At 42.7% G+C, this 21,554-nt stretch overlaps 1 protein-coding gene across 1 annotated transcript in view; it reads right to left on the bottom strand.

The window, feature by feature from the left end:
• ptpn11a (protein tyrosine phosphatase non-receptor type 11a) overlaps window positions 1-21,554 on the bottom strand; it is a 67,208-nt gene that overhangs the window by 24,985 nt on the left and 20,669 nt on the right. Inside the window, exons 5-10 of the mRNA XM_080208130.1 lie at window positions 20,290-20,406; window positions 16,045-16,158; window positions 14,458-14,554; window positions 10,894-10,973; window positions 7,960-8,118; window positions 67-198 (exon numbers count right to left, since the gene is read on the bottom strand). Of these exons, the coding sequence (XP_080064256.1) occupies window positions 67-198; window positions 7,960-8,118; window positions 10,894-10,973; window positions 14,458-14,554; window positions 16,045-16,158; window positions 20,290-20,406 (699 nt within the window). The remainder of the gene's footprint in view (window positions 1-66; window positions 199-7,959; window positions 8,119-10,893; window positions 10,974-14,457; window positions 14,555-16,044; window positions 16,159-20,289; window positions 20,407-21,554) is intronic.

Genomic DNA, 21,554 nt, shown 5'->3' with positions numbered 1-21,554 from the left:
TCGCCACTCTAGTATTATTACAAAGACACACACTCTACTTGTGGCCGTTCTTACACCCACTCTTACCTGTCCTACTTTAGAGAGTTTGAGCTCCCTCAAGATATAATCGTGGGCTGGGCTCTCACGAACATTCCTGACACGCATACCACCATATTCCTTCAAGGACATTTCGTCTGGCCAGTATTTCACACATTTGCTCTGAAATAGATGCATTCGTGTAAAAGGTTTACTTTAAACATGAGGATGTACATTACAAGCAGGTAATAAGACATAAGACATAGGAGCAGAATTAGGTCACTCGACCCATCAAGTCTGCTCCACCATTCTATCATGGCTGATTTATTTTTTTTCTCATCCCCATTCTCCTGTTTTTCCCCATAACCCCTGATCCCCTTATCAAGAACCTATTTATCTCTGTCTTAAAGACACTCAACGATCTGGCCTCCACAGCCTTCTGCGGCAAAGTGTTCCACAGATTCACCACTCTCCGGCTGAAGAAATTTCTCCTCATTGAGAAGAATGTATAAAAGTTGTGCTGTGAGGCAGAGCATTCAGCCAACTTCACTCATGTTCAGATTTTGATTCAAGGCTCAGCACTCAGCTGGTTCTGATGTTCTGTGGTATACTTACATTTTTACTGCAATTTCCCCTTTAAATATTTATCTAATTTTTCCTTAAAAGCAATGGTCTCTGCGTCAATCACTCCCTGGTGCAAAGGATTCCATGCTCCAACAAACCTCTGTGCACAAAGTCATCTCTCCCAATTCCTCCTCTACTCAGTGATGCATTTAAATGAACAATTCTTCATCACTGACTTTGCAGAGTCTTTTCCTTTTCTCTATCCAATTTCTTTTAATAAAACTTTTCAATTCTTGGTCTCCTCTGGCTCCAGTGGAAACAACATGCACTTCTAACACATTTAATTTATAAAACATCAAGGTGCTCACTGAGGCATAATAAAGCAAAAGGTTGGTGAAGAAAATAGTCTCCACATTTAATGACAGGAGTTTGTCATGTAGCTCATCATGCTGGTGTCAGAGCAATCCAAATCAAAGTGCCTATAAAGTTAGCCTTCAGTGTAAAGTTGTACATTTGGTTGGAGGTTTCTCCTGTCAAATTAACACAATGATCACCTGATAGTTCTGACCTATTATTAACTTTCCATTCTGTCCCCCACTGCCTGCCCCAATATATAATTCATTACATTTCTATCCCCCTTAAGTTCTGTAGAAGGGTCACCAGGGGGTGATTCTTCGACCACACCGGGGCAGGGTGTGGGGTGTGGTCCCTGAGGGCGGTTGAAGCATGGCCAGGCAGCACCGATCAGGCAGTGCACACTTGGCAGGGCCATGTCAGGGAGCATGATGGGGAGGGAGGCATATAGAGGGTCAGACAGGGGATCCATTAGGAAGGCTTGGTGCCTGCGACCCGTGTCAGGAAGGGGAAGTGGGAGAACTTGCCACTGAGGAGTGGGGGTCCCAATTTCCACGAGGGATCAGGGCCCCCTTGCGCAACAGTGCCCAGTGATCTGATGCCAGGCTCACAATTGTGTTTAAACACCAAACTCTGAAAGAGTATGGGTGGATTCAGGGCAGGGCACGCCTGACAGACTAGCGTGAACCTGTCCATTATTCTTGCTTTTACGCCACTTCGTTTTTTTCTGGGAGAGTTCTGCCCATTAACTGTTTCTCTCTCCACAGACGCTGCCAGACCTACTGAGATTATCCAGCATTTTCTTCTTTTATTTCAGAATCTACAGTATTTTGCTTTCATCATCTGATGGTTAAAGTTTTGGGTAGGGCCCGATAAGGTGAACCATCTGAAAGATTATCTATGTTTCCTCAGAGATATTGACTCGGCTGCTGCACATACACAGCATTCACAAATGGATATTCTGAGCTTGGGAGTAGATGTAACCTTTAAGGTGGTTTTGCCAAATTTGGGATTGGGGCACAAGGAGGGAAAAAAAGAGGTCATGAAGTAACAAGCAGCAGAGAGGAAGAGGACTTGGAGCAGAGTGCAGTGGGGTGGAGGTGGGGAGCAGACAGGAGGGTTAAGAAGTCAGGAAGTATAAGGTGAAGGTAAAGTCACCATATGATCACAGGCTGCGACTGGTGGTGATTTAACCTGAGGATCACCAGGTGAGGGACAAGGTTGAGAAGGCAGGCATTCGTGAATGACCACAGCCGGTATGGGAACTGGAGCTGTTCCACTGGCGTTGTTCTGAATCACTAACCAGGTGATGGTCTAATGGTATTATCGCTAGACTATTAATCCAGAAACTCAGCTAATGTTCTGGGGATCCAGGTTCGAATCTCACCATGGCAGATGGTGGAATTTGAATTCAATAAGAAATATCCGGAATTAAGAATCTACTGATGACTGTGAAACCATTGTCGATTGTCGGAAAAACCCATCTCGTTCACTAATGTCCTTTAGGGAAGGACATGTGCCTTTCTTACCTGGTCTGGCCTACATGTGACTCCAGAGCCACAGTAATGTGGTTGACTCTCAACTGCCCTCCACGGGCAACTAGTGATGGCAATAAATGCTGGCCAGCCAGCGACACTCATGTCCCAGGAATGAATTTTAAAAAAGCTGTCCAGCCACTGCACTAAACTGACGCCTAGCCCATTCAAATTGCTTTAATTGGAAATTCTGCACCATTGCCTTGACAAACGATTCATCCGTGTCTCTCTCTCATTGTGTGATGTTAGCATCACTGGAAAGTGGATAATCCAGTACCGATTTTCAATCTCCTAACCTCAGTGAAGGAACATCTTACTGAACTTTGGAACAATACTTAGTTTCCCTGTGGTTTCTTCATTGCAAATCTCTCTCATCCTATCGCTCTTTTACTGTAAGAATCAAAAACGGCAGTGTTTCAAATTCCTTACCATGTTGTTAGTGCGTAAAATAAACCAACCCTCTGCATTCATTTCGAGTTTGCTAATGAAATATGTCACTACTTAAAAAGGGGGAAGTGAATCCAAGTTCCTTTCTGTTTATGGATGGGTGGGGATTGGAGAAATTAATGCTGTGTAAATTTCCTCCCCTGCTCCATCCATAACAATGTACAGTGAGGTGCAATGCATTAATTATCTGCAAAACCAAATGGCAACACTATGTTAGCAAAGGAACTCAAATATGTTTTAAGAAAAGGACACGCCACATTTCTGAGACACAAAAAGTACATATTAAAGGGGAGAGTCCACATTTAACCTGCCTTTGCCAATCAAAAGGAGTTGAATTCAATGAATTTTGCAAGAAGCAAACTGTGACCTGCCCTTTCTCCAGCTCCACCACTACCAACAATTCAGCCATATAGGAGGCACTGACGCTTGCTGGATATATCTTAGCAAAAAGCTTGGGTGATATAAGCAAACATTTTGGGTTGCTTTCAATTTTGTTTGCACAAATTTGAATTCTCAGTATCAAACCCATTTCATTCTGCGCCTAGTGATATTTATAAAGCAACACTGAACCAGGCAATAAATCTCAAGGGAAAAATTTTACATCAATTGATTTTTCTCTGGCAGCCGCATTGTCAATTAATCACCATCACTTGCTGCCAATAAGGAGACACCTTTGCCACGCAAGAAGATATTACAATTTATTGATAGGTGCTTTGAGTTCACAAATTTCCTATTAAAAAGGAGCAGCACAATGTTCTGCAAGGACAACAAGCTTTTATCTGAACTAATATACAGGCTTTAAGGTATTTTGACCAGTCACATCTTCCTAGCCTGAAGTGTAAGTGCCATGTCGTTTCTTTAATTTCCCCCAATTAATTAAACTACAGATTTCAGTTTCTCATTGGGTTACTGCACCTGTGGTGCTTCAGGGACACAGATACTGCAGAGAAAGGGTAGACTAACCCTGGGGCCCCCAGCCTCCTTGATTTCCCCCCCCCCCCCCCACACACACACACACACACACACACACACACACAAGAGAGGTAGTGCTTGATCGACTAGCAGGACTGATGGTGGACAAGTCCCCAGGACCAGATGGAATGCATCCCAGGGTTCTGAAGGAAATGGCAGAGGTGATAGTAGACACCTTAGTGATTATTTAGCAAACTTCACTAGATTCCGGGGAAGTGCTGGAAGATTGGAAAATGGCTAATGTTACGCTGTTGTTTAAAAAAAGGTAGCAGGCAAAAGACAGGGAATTATAGGGCGATTAGTTTAATGTCTGTTGTTGGAAAAATGCTGGAATCCGTCATCAAAGAAATAGCGAGACACGTTGAGAAGAATTTTGATAAAGCAGACGCAGCATGGATTCGTTAAGGGGAAGTTGTGTTTGACAAATTTATTGTAATTCTATGAGGACGTGACTAGTGTGGTAGACAGAGGGGAACTGGTGGATGTAGTGTTTCTCGATTTTCAGAAGGCGTTTGATAAGGTGCTGCACAAAAGGTTGCTTCAGAAGGTTAGGGGGCATGGAGTTGGGGGTAAGGTGTTAGCGTGGATAGTGGACTGGCTGTCTAACAGGAGGCAGAGAGTTGGTATCAATGGGTGCTAATCTGATTGGTGGTTGGTAACTAGTGGAGTGCTGCAGCCTCAGCTATTTACCATTTATATAGATGATCTGGAGGAGGGGGCTGAGTGTAGGGTGTCGAAATTTGCTGATGACACAAAGATGAGTGGAAAAGCAAGTTGTGCGGAGGGTGTGGAAAGTCTGCAGAGGGATCTAGATAGGCTGAGCAAGTGGGTGAGGACCTGGCAGATGGAGTACAATGTTAGCAAGTGTGAGGTTATCCACTTTGGCAGGAATAATAGTAGGAGGGATTACTATTTAAAGGGCGAAAAGCTGCAGCATGCTACGGTGCAGAGGGACCTGGGGGTCCTTGTGCACGAGTTGCAAAAACCCAGTCTGCAGGTGCAGCAGGTGATCAAGAAGGCGAATGGGATGCTGGCCTTTATAGCGAGGGGGATATAATATAAAAGCAGGGAGGTCTTGCTGCAACTGTACAGGGCACTGGTGAGGCTGCAGCTGGAGTAGTGCCTGCAGTTTTGGTCGCCGCACTTGCACAAGGATATTTTGGCCTTGGAGGGAGTGCAGGGGAGGTTCACTAGGCTGATACCGGAGATGAGGGGGTTGGACGATGAAGAGAGACTAAATAGACTGGGTCTGTACTCGGAGTTTAGAATGATGAGGGGGGATCTTATAGAGACGGTATAAGATAATGAAGGGGATGGATAGGGTAGAGGTAGAGAGATTCTTCCCGCTCAGAAAGGACAGCAGGACTAGAGGGCACAACCTCAAGATAAGTGGGTGGGGGGGAGCAGTTTAGAATGGAGTTGAGGAGAAACAACTTCACTCAAAGGGTGGTGAATCTCTGGAATTCTCTGCCCGTTGAAGTGGTGGAGGCTACCTTGCTAAATATATTTAAGTCACGGGTAGATAGGTTTTTGGTAGGCAAGGGAATTAAGGGTTATGGGGAGAAAGCGGGAAAGTGGAACTGAGCCACTTCAGATCAGCCATGATCTTAATGAATGGCGGGGCAGGCTCGAAGGGCTAGATGGCCTACTCCTGCTCCTACTAATGTTCTTACGTTCACTCCAAACGACAAAGACACAAGTACAATTAAACCCACAGAAATGGTGCGTCATCAATATGTGAAGCAGTTGATTTTTCTATTGATTCGCCAATTGTTATTTTGCCATCTGCAGTTTACCCACCCCCAGGTGATACAATACAATGACCCCAGTAAGTAAACTCTTCAGGAAAAATAGTTAGTGAACCAAGGATACAATTCCATAACACCATAAGACATAGGAACATAATTAGGCCACTCAGCCCATCAAGTCTGCTCCTCTGTTCGGTCATGGCTGATATTTTTCCCATCCCCATATTAATCAAGAACCTATCACTGTCTTAAAGACACTCAATAACCTGGCCTCCACAGCCTGCTGTGGCGAAGAGTTCCACAGATTCACCACTCTGTCTGAAGAAATTCCTCCTCCTCTGTTTTAAAGGATTGTCCCTTTAGCCTGAGATTGTGCCCTCTGGATCTAGTTTTTCCTACTAGTGGAAACATCCTCTCCACATCCACTCTATCCAGGCCTCACAGTATCTTGCAAGTTTTAATAAGATCCCCCCTCATCCTTCTAAATGCCAATGAGTACAGACCCAGAGTCCTCAAACATTCCTGATATGACAATTCCTCCACAGGGAGCTAAGGTGGTACAGAAGCTTTAGCACCAGATGTTTTAAATCTTCATTATCAAATTCCTTTGCAGATACATGATGCAGATCAGACACATTAGGATATATTTGGACAGTTAATTTCACACATTGGGTTTTGCAAAAGAAAATGAAGTTGAGCATTCCTGCTTCAAATCATTCCGATTATTGTCTCTTGTTCTACAGAACTATTTTATGCTGAAGGATCATGCTTTGAGGTGAGGGGAAAATGGATGGGTGGAACAAAGAGGCATGGAGCTCAAAGTCCCTACACATTGACTACACACAACCATCCAGTATACCAGATCGCATACAAAACTTCAATCCTGGAATGACAGGATTGTTGTTCGAGGAATGATTGGGTTGACTGGGCATGTATTCACTGGAATTCAGAAGAATGAGGGAATACCTAATTAAAGTATATCAAATTCTGACAGAGCTGGACAGATTTGCTGCAGCAATGTTGTTTCCTCTGGATTGGGGTGTCTGGAACAAAGGGTCACAAGTTTCAGGATACAGGATAGACCATTTAGGATTGAGATGAAGAGAAATTTCTTCAATCAGAGGGTGGTGAACCTGTGTAATTCCCTACCACAAAAGGTTGTGGAGGTAAAATCACTAAACATATTTAAGAAGCAAATAGATTTCAAGACTAAAGGCATCAAGAGATATGGGGAGAGAATGGGAGTATGGTGTGGAGACAGAGGGTCAGCTCTGAGTATGCTCAAAGGGTCAAGTGGCCGACTCTTGCTTCCTATTTTCTATGTTTCAGTGCTTCATTCACAGTGAAGTAGAGTTGCCATCTTGGATTCCACTGCAAAGAAACTAAGTTCCAGTGAAAAAAAATAGGTCAACAAATTATCTTACAATATCATGTACAAGCAATAGGTGTAAGGAATTCATTGTACTTCTTATAGATTAATTAAAGAAACTTGATGGGGTTTCCAAGCAGATACACTTGCAACAACACTTTTTATTCGTTCATGGGATGTGGGTGTTGCTGGCGGGACCAGCATTTACTGCCCATCCCTGAGGGCATTTAAGAATCAACCATCTTGCTGTGGATCTGGAGTCACATTTAGGCCATACCAGGTAAGGAAGACAGATTTCCTTCCCTAAAGGACATTAGTGAATCAATTGGGTTTTTACGACAATTGACAATGGTTTCATGGTCACCATTAGATTCTTAATTCCAGATTTTTTATTGAATACAAATTTCCATAGTGGGATTCAAACCTGGGTCCCCAGATCATTACCCTGTGTCTCTGGATTATTAGTCCAGCAACAATACCACTACACCACTATCTCCCTACTGTAAACTACTTCAACTTGGCCAGCTGGGTTATGTGGTACATCTTGCTTGAAATTAATATGTAGAAACTGATTGAGTTCAAAGTTGGCTGCAATTTTTTTTTGGTAACAGTTTACCTGCAATTACCCTCACAATCTGCCATGTCCCAAGTTGTTGATATTCACTGAAGTATCACAGGATGACTGATGCACCTTATTTTAGCAAGCTGAGTCAATGCTTTCACAAAAAAAAAAGAATCAATATAATAGATGTGAAAAATGCAGTAGCCAATGCAGAGACAGTTCAAATGGCACTTGATACAGAGTATCTGTCCTGCCAGGAAAGTGTATGCATCAAATGGTGAACATTATGTCTCCAAATCCTCATTCATTAATCTGGTGTCATAAATCTACAAATTAACTAACGTCAATCTGAACAATTCAAAAACAAACATTCCGAGGATCAACAAGACTCACTTTTCCGCGTTCCACTTCTTTTGTAGTCATGACAATGACACTTGAGTTTTCTTGAAAGACCATCCTCCAGAAGTCATTCACTGTGTTCTGTAGACAGCCCTGCGTAGCAATGTAACTCTTCTTTGGCTTGGAGGTGCTTCGGTTGCTTTCAATGTCATGCTGAGTTAAACAGATGAACACGATGTATTAACGAGTCAGTCTTGATTTACAGCTCTGTTTGGTTAAAGAGCAAGAGTCACCAGCAAGATTCAATTATTCTTGAAGATCAGTTACAAAGTTAAGATTTTGTTGATTGGGTTTCTGTTCTATAATGCGCACCTCCACCTGAGAAGGCAGCAATCTTGCTTCAAAGGCTTTCGGACAATGCGGATCTATGCCCAAATAAAGCAAGAGGGGAGTGAAAAATCACTTTCATTCCATTAGTCTGATAACTAAAACTACATTTAATATTTCACCTGTGTAAGATGCAACTACAGTTGTCATTGTCATTTAGGCATAGAAGAAGATTAAAAGAATTCTTATTTACATACTGTAGTTCCTTCTTCTCATTGGATGTGCCAAAATGCTTCTGGTCAGCGAGTTACTTTAGAAGTTCAGTCATTAATTAAACAAATGTGAATTTGCATACAACAAACAGCCAATGAGATAGTTAGTAAATCTATTGCTGAATGTAGGTTCAGGAAAACATCTGGCTGGGGCACCAGTGCTATGAGATCTTTCTCCCCACATGCCCCCTCTCTGAAAACACTCATTTTGCCTCATTACCAGCAACATAGCATTCCAGACTGTGGGGGCTTTCCATAAATGTCTCTCATCTCTGTGCAAAATTCAGCTTCTAACCAAACTTCTGCCCACCCCTTTGTCTTTCCTGTAATTGCTTAGCAACCTGTTAAGTATTTTGGGACTTTTTCTACTTCAGTGGTGCTAGAATTTAAGTTTGCTATTGTATAAGGAAAACTAAAATGGCCTACCAGTGGCCCTTGGGGTATATAATTTCTTCATTGTAAATAGGCATAAATTTGAACTCTTACCTCACAATTGATAATTACTCTCTCTATGCTACTATATTCCTTCAAACCCCAAACATCTGACTTTTTAAACAAACTTCCTGAGACGTTAACAAATTATTCATGACATTAAGGCAGCATTTGACCAAGTGTGATATCAAGGATCCTTAATAAAATTGAAGTCAATAAGAATTGGGTGGTGGGATGCAGGGCAAACTCTTAACTGGAATCACATCCAAGACAAAGAAAGATAGTTGTTGTCAGAAGCTGATCTCTCAGTCTCAAACTTGGCAGGGGTGAAACCATGATCACCCTGGTGATGAGGCTAGCCCACTGCACTGGGGTGGGCTGATGCCTGCGATGGTGGCTTGGCCAGGCTAGGGAAGAGTAAAGGGTAGCCAATGAGGTTAAACCAAGGCTTTAGCTGATGCAATTTCTCAAAGCCATCTTGGCCTTTTGGCTAAGAGAAAGCATTAGTTCAAGCCCAGGAGGAGGTGCAATGCCTCATCTGTTCAGCTTGGATCTTGTTTGTCCCTTACAAAGGTACAATGAATGGGATTCAATTTGGTTTCTGGATTGGAAAAAAATTTGGAAAAGGTTGATCTTTGCAGGAGTTCCTCAGAGTAGTGTCCTAGGCCCAACCATCCTCAGCTGCTTCATCAACTGCTTTCCTTCCATTATAAGGTCAGAAATGAGAATATTTGCTGTTTATTGCACAATGCTCAGAACCATTCGCAATTTCTCAGACAATGAAGTAGTCTGGGTTCACAAGACCTACTGAACATGCCAAGCATTGGCCAACTCAACCTCCCCCTGACATACATTGGCATTATCATTGTTAATGGTGAGGGATTTGTCATTCTGGGGATCACTATTGACCAGAAACTTAATTGGATCATCCACATAAATGCTGTAGCTAGAGAACCAGGTCAGAGGTTCAGTATTCCAATATCATAGAATCCATACAGTTCAGAAGGAGGCTGTTTGGCCCTTTGAGCCCACAACAGCAACAGTTCCACCCAGGCCCTATCCCCGTAATCCTGCATATTTATCCTGCTAATCCCTGACACTAAGGGACAATTTAGCATGGCCAATCCACCTAACCTGCACATCTTTGGACTGTAGAAGGAAACTGGGACACCCAGAGGAAACCCGTATAGACATGGGGAGAATGTGCAAACTCCACACTGAGTGACCCGAGGCTGGAATTGAACCTGGGTCCCGGCACTGTGAGGCAGCAGTGTTAACCACTGTGCCACCATGTGGCGAGTGACTTACCTCCTGACTCTCCAAAGATTTTCTACCACTTAAAAAGGTACAAGACGTGTGATGTGAAACTTGCCTGGATGACTGCAGCTTCAATAACACAGGTTTAACTAGCCAGGACAAAGCAAACTGCTTCCCATCCACCACCTAAAGATTCACCCCGTCAACCACTGGTGCACTGTTGCTGCAGTGTCTACCAACAACAAAATGCACTAGAAAAACTTGCCAAGGTTTTTTTTGATAGCACCTCCCAAATCTGCAACCTTCAATTCCTTGAAGGTGAAGGCAGCAGCACATGGACACATCACAATCTGCAAATTCTCCAAGCCACACACCATGCGGACTTAGAAATATATCACCATTCCTTCATTTCTCAGTAAAATCCTGGAATTACCTAACAGTACTTTAGAGTATCTTCACCACGTTGACTGCAGTGTGTCAAACCCACCACCACCTTCTCAAGGCCAATTATGATAGCCAATAAAAACTGACCTTCTCAATGACACCTATATCCATCAAATGAACAAAGAAAGAATTATATCGAATGCGTTTTGAAAGTACATCTATATCAGGACCCAGTGACTTATCTGCTGACTTCTACAATACTTTCAAACCAAATCTTTCTTTTTCCAGTGAACTATATACATCACTGAATAGTTACCGTAATGAAGTTGGCATTGATGTAATCAGAACCAGATTCATTCACATCTCCATCATGTAGGACTACTCGAGTGTGATCAACTAGAAGGAAGAAATAATTGATATTAAGTGTCAAACTACTTAAGAGGAGGAATGTTGTAAATGCTTATGAGGCAGTTTCCTCTTCTGAGAGAATTAAAAATGATTCCATATTCTTTTAGACAATGGCATACTCAGAATGCAGGTAATGTCCCCTCACTCAATTGCTGCTTCCTGAAATGTCTAATGTGTGACCAGTTAGCTTCTAAGACAACATGAAAGACTTTCCAAAAAGGCAATTTACTGCTGAAAGACAGCTGGTTTGGAACTGGCAACTAGTCTATGGTATACAAGTCAGTAGTCACAAAATAAGTTACAACTGTAGCTAACATAAGTGGGAGTGAAGAAAATGCTACATGATAATTAAGTCAGTCAGGGCTTGGGAGTCCGTGTTCAAGATTCTCTTAAGATTAAGATGCAGGTTCAGTCGGCAGTTAGGAAGGCAAATGCAATGTTGGCATTCATGTTGAAAGGTTTAGAATACAAGAGCAGGGATGTACTTCTAAGGCTTTATAAGGCTCTGGTCAGGCCCCATTTGGAGTACGTTGAGCAGTTTTGGGCCCCATATCTAAGGGAGGATGTGCTGGCCTTGGGAAGGGTCCAGAGGAGGTTCACAAGAATGATCCCTGGTTAAGGACTTTGGGTCTGTACTCATGGGAGGATGAGGGGGGGGTCTTATTGAAACTTGCAGGATACTGCGAGGCCTGGATAAAGTGAATATGGGGAGGGTGTTTCCACTAATAGGAAAAACTAGAACCAGAGGGCATAACCTCAGGCTTAAGAGACGATAAAACAGATGAGGGGGAATTTCTTCAGCCAGAGAGTGGTGAATCTGTGGAACTCTGCGAAAGGCAGCTGTACAGGGCATGTCATTGAGTGCCTTTAAGACAGAGACAGATACGTTCTTGATTAATAAGGGGATCAGGGGTTATGGGGGAAAGAAAGAATGGGGATGAGAAAAGTATCAGCCATGATTGAATGGCGGAGTGGACTCAGTCGGCTGAGTGGCCTAATTCTGCTCCAAGTCTTATGGTCTTATTGTTAGGAAACAAAGGTAATTTTGAGGGATTTACTCTTTGGGAAAACATTAGAAACAAGGTATAATTTTAAGTGGGTTTAATTTAATGTTTGTGTGCCTGAAAAAGTAAAACCTATAGTTAGGTCCATGCCAGACAAATACCTTTGTATGTGTGGAGGTGGGTCTCATTAGAGCCACAGCGCAAGACAGCACGGAAACAGGCCCAACTGGTCCATGCTAACCATGATGTTCAGCTTGTCTCAATTGCCTGCGTCTGGCCCATATCCCTCTAATCCTTTCCCATCCACGCACTTATCCAAATGCTTTCTAAATGTTGCTATTAAATCTGCCTTCAACCATTTTCTCGGGCAGCTCATTCCATATACGCACAACCCTCTGCATGAAGATGTTGCCCTTCAGGTCCCTTTTAAATCTTTTCCTCTCACCTCAAACCCTACATCATCTAGTTTTCAATTCTCCTCCCCTGGAAAAAACTGTTTATCTTATCTGTGCCCCTCAATAAGGTCACCCCTCATTCTCCTATGTTCCATGGAATAAAGCCATAACTTGGCCAACTGCTCCCTATAACTACAGGGTAACCAAAACTGTACACAAAACTTCAAGTGCGGCCTCATTGATGACTTATACAACTACAATATGATATCCAAACTCCTAAACTCAATCCCCCGACCAATGAAGTCAGTGCTCTAAATACCTTCTTTGCCACCTTGTCTATCTGTGATGGCGCTTTCAATGAACAACTTGTACTCCAAGGTCTTAGTTCTTCAACACTCCTCAGGGTCCTACCATTCATTGTACAAGTCCTACCTGGTTTGACTTTCCAAAATGCAGCACCTCACACTTATCTGTACTGAAATCCATTTTCCAATCGTTGGCCCATTTCCCTAACTGATCACGATCCCCCTGAAATTTTTGATAACTCTCATCACTATTAACGATATCTCCTAATTTAGTATCACCCACAAACTTACAGTCATACCTTGTATATTCACATCCAAATCATTTATAAAAATGATGAATAACAAGGGATCCAACTCAGACCCAAGGCACACCATTAGTCACAGGCCTCCAGTTCGAGAAACAATCTTCGACTGTCACCCTCTGCTTCCTACCACTAAGCTAATTTTGAATCCAACTTGCTAGCTCTCCCTGGATTACATACATGCTAACCTTCCAGGCTAGCCTTCCATGTGGGATCTTGCAAAAGTCCATATAAACAATGTCTGCTGCCCTACATTCATCCATCTGCTTGATTACCTCTTCAAAAAAACTGAAATTCAAAACTGAAGTTCATTACATGCGACTTGCAATGCACAAAGCTGTGTTGGCTAACCCTAATCAGGCCTTGATTGTCCAAACATTGGTAGAGTCTGTTCCTCAGAATCCGTGTCTCCACCCCACGAATAACTTACCTACCACTGGCGTCAGGCTGACCAGACTAATTCCCTGGCTTGTCTTTGCTACCTTGCTTAAAGAACGGAATAACATTAGCCATCCTCCAGACTTCCAGAACTTCCCCAGTGAAAGAGATGAAGTAAGGGCCTCTGCAATTTCTTCCCTAGCCTCCCATATCTGAGGATGCACTCGATGAGGCCCAGGAGATTTAGCCACCTTAGTATGCTTTAAGACTGAGATACCTTCTTCCCAGTAATGTGCATGTGGCCCAAGATATCACCATCTGTTTCCCTTATTTCTTTAGGCCCATGTTAACTGCAGCAAACACCGAGGAGAAATACTCATTAAAAATCTCACTCATCTCCTGTGACTCCACACACAGACGACTATGCTGATCTTTAAGGGGACTTGTTCTCTTTGTAGCCACCCTGTGTTTCTACTGCATTTAGAAAGGGTTACGACATGAAGATTAAATAGTAGTAGTGGTTGCTTAGCAGCCTTTTGGCTAAGATCAAGTGTAGTATGGACATGCTGCACTTGGTTGAAGTCATTAGATTACATTTCAGCTTCATTTGAAGCAATTTTTTTCAAGTGGCATCTCGGCTTTTTGGCTAAGATGCAAATAACAACAAGCCTTGGAGGTGAAGCTACACCTACTCCAATCAGCTTGGATCATGTAGGTCAAGCCCAGGACAGGAAGCGAGAGCCCTGTCTTGTCAGCCTGGGTAGGGAATGTCCCAACTTGTTGGGACTCGGAATTGGCTTTAATTTGACTTGATTGGATTGGAATAAAGTAAACAAAAAAAAAAGTGGTTGCTTAGCTGCTGGGGACCTTTTAAGGAAGGAAGGCTTTTCAAGTTTTAGTTGGATATATTGCAGTTGAAGCCATGACATTGAGGAGTGAACATCTCTCAATTTTGCCAAAGACTGGACAGGACCAGGGAGCTGTAAAGAGGCAGGTTTCCCAGAAAATCTGATACAGTCCAGATAAGCAGGGCATTGAGACAAAAAGAATGACTGAAGTTAAGAAAACAGAGACCGAGATAATCTTACAGGGCAGGATGTTCTTGTAGCGATTCTTGTTCTTGTTTTCGGGTCGCTGTCCTTCCTTTCTGCTGTAGAGAAGTTTACACTCTTGCTGCTGTAGTGTCTGCAACAGAAGAAGTTTGGATTGAACAGTCACCATTTTGAACAATGGCAGAACAGAACCACTAATGACCGCAGCTCCTTTTGGTGTGCAGGGATTGAAAAGAAAAACAGATAGCCATAGTTTCTATTAATTGTAGAAAAACCCTGCACATGTTGGAATGCCAGATGGGGCTGAGATATTCACTCAGGGGGTGCAGTGCATAACTGGCACCAGTGGAACCATATCCAGAAATTGAGGGGAGGAAAAAAAGTCAGACCTCAAAATTCATTGGGGTTTTAAAATTATTGTATTTTAGATTAAGCGACCAGGAGCTCATTTTAGCAAAATTATTAAAAATGGCAAACAGTTTGATGGCGCAGGGCATGGCAGGGCTGTAGATAGTTTGACAGTGGATAACAGCTGGCTGTCATTCACAAGTCACTCCAGGGATTGTTGAGCTGACAGAATGCTCAGAACATTGATGATCTTGAACTCAAAAAAACATCTGCGTTCTCTGTAATGTCATCCAAAAGGTAAAGAAAACTGACCTTTTAAAATAAAAATGTGTACACAGCAGTATGGATCTGAACATATGCAACACTGCTCAGTGTGTTGAATAAAGAGAAAATGCTGCAAGTGTACTGTAGTTGGCCAGCTCCCGTGGGACATGAACATTTGCTTGAAAGGTCCTTACTTAGGATCATGGAGGATATGGCACCCAAAATGTTCATCTATGTTTGCTCTTTACAGCCGATGACTTTGCAATGCCAGCAATTTCTGTCTTTATTTCAAATTACCAGGAATTTCAATTTTTCTAAGCAGAGTTTTAACCGCCAGCAGCTGAAGGGATAAGTATCTGTTTGCCAGTGGACAATTAGGAAATAGACTACACTGCACACTGAAAGAGATGGTTATTAATTTTACCTGACACCTATTTATGTCTCGTCACTGTATAATGCTCCATGTAAAATGGACTGGATAGAAAGAATTAACATTCACTTTTCTCCCCTTTCCAGTCATTTTTTTAATTCCCTATTTAAAAGGAGGGACTGAAGATATCAGCGAATGATTTACTGACCCTGACAAGTCAAGGATGCCGAATTAACAAGAGAGATTAAAATGGCAAAAATCTCAATCACAAACCAGCGGGTGATTTTAATTGGCAATTCGTTTCCCGACACTGATGAATTCGACGACCTCTAGCCAGCTCGTGAAGCCATCCATCAGAGAATAGCTATTCAAGCATTTAAGGAAAAAAATTACAAAGAACAGCCAATTCACTAACATTCTGATCTTTGACAACAGCCCTAACAGCCAGTAAAATCCTTATCTAAGCAAGCAAAGTTCAATTTTAATTCATTCCTGATCCTCAGAGAATTGGTTTCCATTTCACCAGCCGCAGCAGAATAAAACCCAGGTGCTAGAAATGAATGGGCCTTCCACTAATCCAATACATCACTCGTTCCTGGTCCAATTTATCTTCAACCTCCCAAGTGAACAGAAATATTTACCTCAAACTCTTCCCAGAATCCTTGCTTCACCTTGTCCATCATCTCAGCTGGTTTGCTCAGTTCTCTCACACGGCTTTCAATCTCGGCTGCATTTATTCGTGTTGTGTTCAGTGGCTGCAGGAGAACAGAGGAAGACCGAATTCAATTTGCAAACAAATCATTCCAACCCGCCTCCCCCCCCACCTGCCCCCATCTCCTTTATTCTACAGCTCCCTGATATATGCACCTTTCCTCCCATCTTCTAGGCTCCCTCAGCCATGGCCCAGTTCAGTGTTATACCAATAGGAATATACTGGCTGCTTAAGTACACTGAATGAGGAGGCGGGGGCAGGAATTTAATGAGCCAGTCATTGCGCTGGGAGCAAATTCTCTTCCACACCCATGGAGTTGGAATGGATTTCCATAAATTTCACAATGCAAATTCCTTTCAGTGCAAGATTGATAACTGGTCCATTTGGTGCTGGTCTTAGAATCATAAAGTTCCTATAGCACAGAAGGAGGCCATTTGACACATCGAGCCTGCACTGACAACAATCCCACCCAGGCCATACTCCCTATCCCCATGTATTTAACCTTCTAATCCCCTCTACACTAATGGTCATTTTGGCATGGCCAATCTAACCCACACATCTCTGGGGAGGAAACCAGAGCACCCGGGAGAAACCCATGTAAACTTGGGGTGAACCTGCAAACTCCACATAGAAACATAACAGCACAGTACAGGCCCTTCAGCCCTCAATGTTGTGCCGAGCTATGTCTGGTCCCAAGATCAAGCTATCCCCTCCCTATAATTCTGCAGTGCTCCGTGTGCCTATCCAATAACCGTTTGGAAGTTCCTAAAGTGTCCGACTCCACAGTCTATTCCACACTCTCAACCACTCTGAGCAGAGAATCTACTTCAGACATCCCTCTTCTCCCACCATGAACTTTATCGTTATGTCCCCTAGTAACTTCTACATCCATGCGAGGAAATAGTCTCTGCACGCCCACTCTATCAATCCCTCTCATCATCTTATAAACCTCTTAAGTTGCCTCTCATCTTCTCCGCTCCAAAGAGAAAAGCCCCAGCTCCCCCAACCTTTCCTCATAAGGCCTACCGTCCAAACCAGGCAGCATTCTGGTAAATCTCCTCTGCACTCTCTCCAACGCTTCCACATCCTTCTTAGTGAGGTGATCAGAACTGCACACTATTCCAAATGTGGTCTCACCAATGTCCGGTATAGTTGCAGCATAACCTCACGGCTCTTAAACTCAAACCCTCCATTAATAAAAACTAACACACTATAAGCCTTCTTTACGGCGCTATCTACTTGAGCGGCAACTGTCAGAGATCTGTGGATATGAACCCCAAGATCTCCCTGTTCCTCCACATTCCTTAGAACCCTGCCGTCGAACCTGTAATCTGCATTCAAGTTTGTCCTACCGAAATGAATCGCCTCACACTTATCAGGGTTAAACTCCATCTGCCACTTTTCAGCCCAGCTCTGCATCCTATCAATGTCTCTTTGCAGCCTGCAAGAGCCCTCCATTTCATCCACTACTCCACCAGTCTTGGTGTCGTCAGCAAATTTACTAATCCACCCTTCAGCCCCTTCTTCCAAGTGATTGATAAAAATCACAAAAAGCAGAGGATCCAGCACTGATCCCTGTGGCACACCGCTGGTAACTGGCCTCCAGTCTGAACATTTTCCCTCCACCACCACCCTTTGTCTTCTATGATACAGCCAGTTACTTATCCAATTGGCCAAAATTTCCTTCTATCCCACACCTCCTTATCTTCTTCACGAGCCTACCATGGGGAACCTTATCGAGTGCCTTACTAAAATCCATGTATATGATATCAACTGCTCTACCTGCGTCCACACACACCTCAAAGAATTCAATCAAATTTGAGAGGCAGGACTTACTCCTCACGAAACCATGCCGACTATCCTGGCTTAAACTGAATCTTTACAAACGGTCATAAATCCTATCTCTCAGGACCTTTTCCATTAACTTACCGACCACCAAAGTAAGACTAACTGGCCTATAATTACCAGGGTCATTCCTATTTCACCCGAAGCTGGATCCCAGGCACTGTGAGGCAGCAGTGCTATCCACTGTGCTGTCTTGTCTGAAGTCACATTTTAATTTAAATATAAAAACGTAAGTAATGCACTACTATAGTGACCTGATGGGCACAGCACTAATCATTGCATTTGGAGCAACATGACATTAATAAACCCTTCATCAGCCATGCAATTGGAATATAATCCAATCAAAGTGAGGACACAGACTGGCTTATTAGGAATCAATCTGTACAAAGTCCCTGAAGCAGCGCACTCATTATACTAAATCTAAGCTTTAATTGGAAATCATTGTTGCCATAGAACACATCTATTCATTTAGATATTGAATGCACTGAGAAAAGCAGAGTAACAAAAGGCTCATTATTTGTTGGTGGGCATGACACGTCCAGAGAATGCAAACATAATTAACGCCAACTGGGAATGTATCTTGCTGCAATACCCCATGCACATTACAGCCTTTTCCTTCATTTGCTGCCACAAGTATTTTTAACATTCTCTGTATGGATATTGCCGGTGAGGCCAGCATTTGTTTCCCATCCCTAATTGCCCATGAGAAGATAATGGTGGACCACACTCTTGTACCGCTGCAGTCTGCTTGACTTTTTAATAGCGGATTTTTTCTACAATGGTCATCAGTAAATTCAAAATACCAGATTTTTTTAAAATTGAATTCAAATTCCACCATCTGCTGTGGCAGGATTCAAACCTGGGTCCCCAGAACATTAGCGGAGTTTCTCTATTAATAGTCTAGCGATAATACCACCGGGCCATCGTCCATCTCAGTATACTGGAATTGTTTGCTGGGCCATTTCAAAAGGCAATTATGAGGTAAGCGCATTGCTATGGGTCTGGAGTCATCTGCAGACTAGATTTGGTTCAGGACAGCAGACTGTTTTCTCTAAAGTATATCAGTGAACCAGAGGGGTTTTAATGACTGTTCCATGGTCACAATATCAGACTAGCTTTCAATTCCAGATTTATTCAGTAATTGAATTTTTAAATTGAATTTAAAATTTCACCCATTGCCATGGTGGGATTTGAAACCCATGTATCCAAAGTATTAGCCTAGGCAACTGGATTACTAGCCAAATGGCTTTACCACTATGCCATCATCTCACAAAAACAAAAGGAATAGAAGGAGCAAACCATATGGTCCAACATGCCTGCTCCACCATTCAAAACAATCATAACTAATCTTGGGCTTCAACACTTTCCTGCCCACTCCCCCTATCCCTCAATTCCTTGAGACACTGAAAATCTGTCCATCTCAGCCTTAAACGTAACCAAAAATGAAGCATCTATTACCCTCTGGCGTAGAGCATTCCAAAGATCCAGAAGCCTGTGATTGATTAATTCCTCCTTATCTCAATCCTCAGAGAGAGAATGCAGACAGCTTGCACAGAGAGTTTGGTCATGATACCCACAGCTGACCAATAAAATTGCAAGAGAGCGTAGGTAGGGCCAATTTTTTTTTTATTCATTCATTCATTGGACATGGGCATTGCTAGCTGCCCAGCATTTATTGTTCATCCCTAGTTGCCGTGGCTCTGGAGTCACACGTAGGCCAGACCAGGTAAGGACAACAGATTCCCTTCTCTACAGGACATTAGTGGGTTTTTCCGACAATCGACAATGGTTTCACGATCAGTAGGTTCTTAATTCCAGATATTTTAAAATCAAATTCCACCATCTGCTGCAGTGGGATTCGAAACCAGGTCCCCCGAACATTAACTGAGTTTCTGGATTAACAATGTAGTAATAAATACTACACTAATACTGCTATCGCCTCCCCCTGTTCCGAGTTGTAACAATTCTGATTCCCAACATTCCATTGCATAAGTAAAAAGATACCATGTCTATTTACGTGTTTATCCCTTTAGCTGCCTTATAGATCAGGAAACCAGGATTAAGCTGGGTGGGAGTCTTGCAGTCTTCACCGTAAATGTGAGTTAACACAGTAAACCGTCATCACTGGAACAAGATTTTACTACTAACAATTGGTGCCCTCTAGTGCCAATGCCACAGTAATGCAATGCTGAGCAACACACTGAACAAGACAACTAACGCAGTTTAATCTTTGCTCTCCAATGGAGACAGCATTTCTTAGAATAATACCAGATACTTTGCAAATCACAACATCATATGTAGCCCTGTCCTTGTCCGGGTGCCTCATTACCTGTTTGAGCTGCAAGACTGTGCCCAAAGTTTCCACCATGGGATTCTTTTTGTAGTGTTCCACCAGGTCCGTCAAGGAGTCAAACTTTTCCCCTCCACCAACATCGTATTTCCCATCCTGGGTGAAGGAAGAGAAAGAATAAGTACACATTTTGTGTGGGCTGCTGAAAATATTACACAATCAACCTATTTAGTTAGGGCCTAAAGACCAAAGCTGAACTCTTTACAAAACCAGAAAATGCCACCTCTGACGAAGGGCCATCCAGATTCAAAACATTGACTCTATTCTCTCTTCAGACACTGTCAGACCTGAGATTTTACAGCACTTTCTGCATTTATTTCAGGTTCCAACATATGCATTAATTTGCTTTTATCTGAGGCTAATGGCTCAGAACATGAAGGGGGGGGTGGGAAGAGAGATTCAGACCCTGTAAAAAATAGCAATGAAACAAAACAGAATGGTCAGTCCCCCTGTCTCTTATATTTGGTGGAGTCTTCTTTGACCAGGACACACAGTAAAAATACTTGTAGAACATGGTTCCCCTCAAGCTTCACTCTCAGGTTACATTACCCCAATACTAATTGGAGAGTCGCTATTCCCTGGTATCACATGAGGTAACAATGCAGTGATGTCCATGAGCATTAAATTGTGATAACATTATTCATATTTTTCACTCTCTCACACACACACAAAAATCATGCATGGGGATCTTGAGTTGTGTTTAGTATTGCAAAGCTTTTTGTCGAGTGGGGAGTCAAGGACCCCCACAATGCATTACAATGATATCAGCAGAATAAGTATGTCATTTAAAGCAATACACTTGGTGCCAGTGTATATGTATGCTTTATCATTCTGATCACGTCCTTAAGGAGACTGGAAGCGCTGTAGCATGGAACAAAAATAAATGCTTCAAGTTAAATTGGCAAATTTGCTTGCCTGCTGTTCTGGCAGTAATCCGAGCACTAAATATCAATTTATTTTGTGAACATGCCATTGAACAGCTGGATAATACCAGGCTTCAGCAGACAATCAGCCTGAACAGGACAATGCTAATGAGGAGGATTCAGGTCTGTCCTTCACTTATCGATGCAGAGTGTCACTCTATATCCACAGTTTATACCAAACTGGGTTTATTAAAATGTGATGAGCAGCTGAACCAAGGGATACTGTAAAACTACCTGCTCATTGTCGCTTGTAATTATACAGATATCACTGAGAGTGATCAATTCAAAGCATCCAGAGAATGCACCTTGGTGAGTGACGTG

This window comes from Carcharhinus amblyrhynchos, chromosome 20, assembly GCF_965287045.1.
Source record: "Carcharhinus amblyrhynchos chromosome 20, sCarAmb.v2.hapA, whole genome shotgun sequence".
Classification (NCBI taxonomy): domain Eukaryota; kingdom Metazoa; phylum Chordata; class Chondrichthyes; order Carcharhiniformes; family Carcharhinidae; genus Carcharhinus; species Carcharhinus amblyrhynchos.
This window is presented reverse-complemented; position numbering and strand designations above follow the sequence as displayed.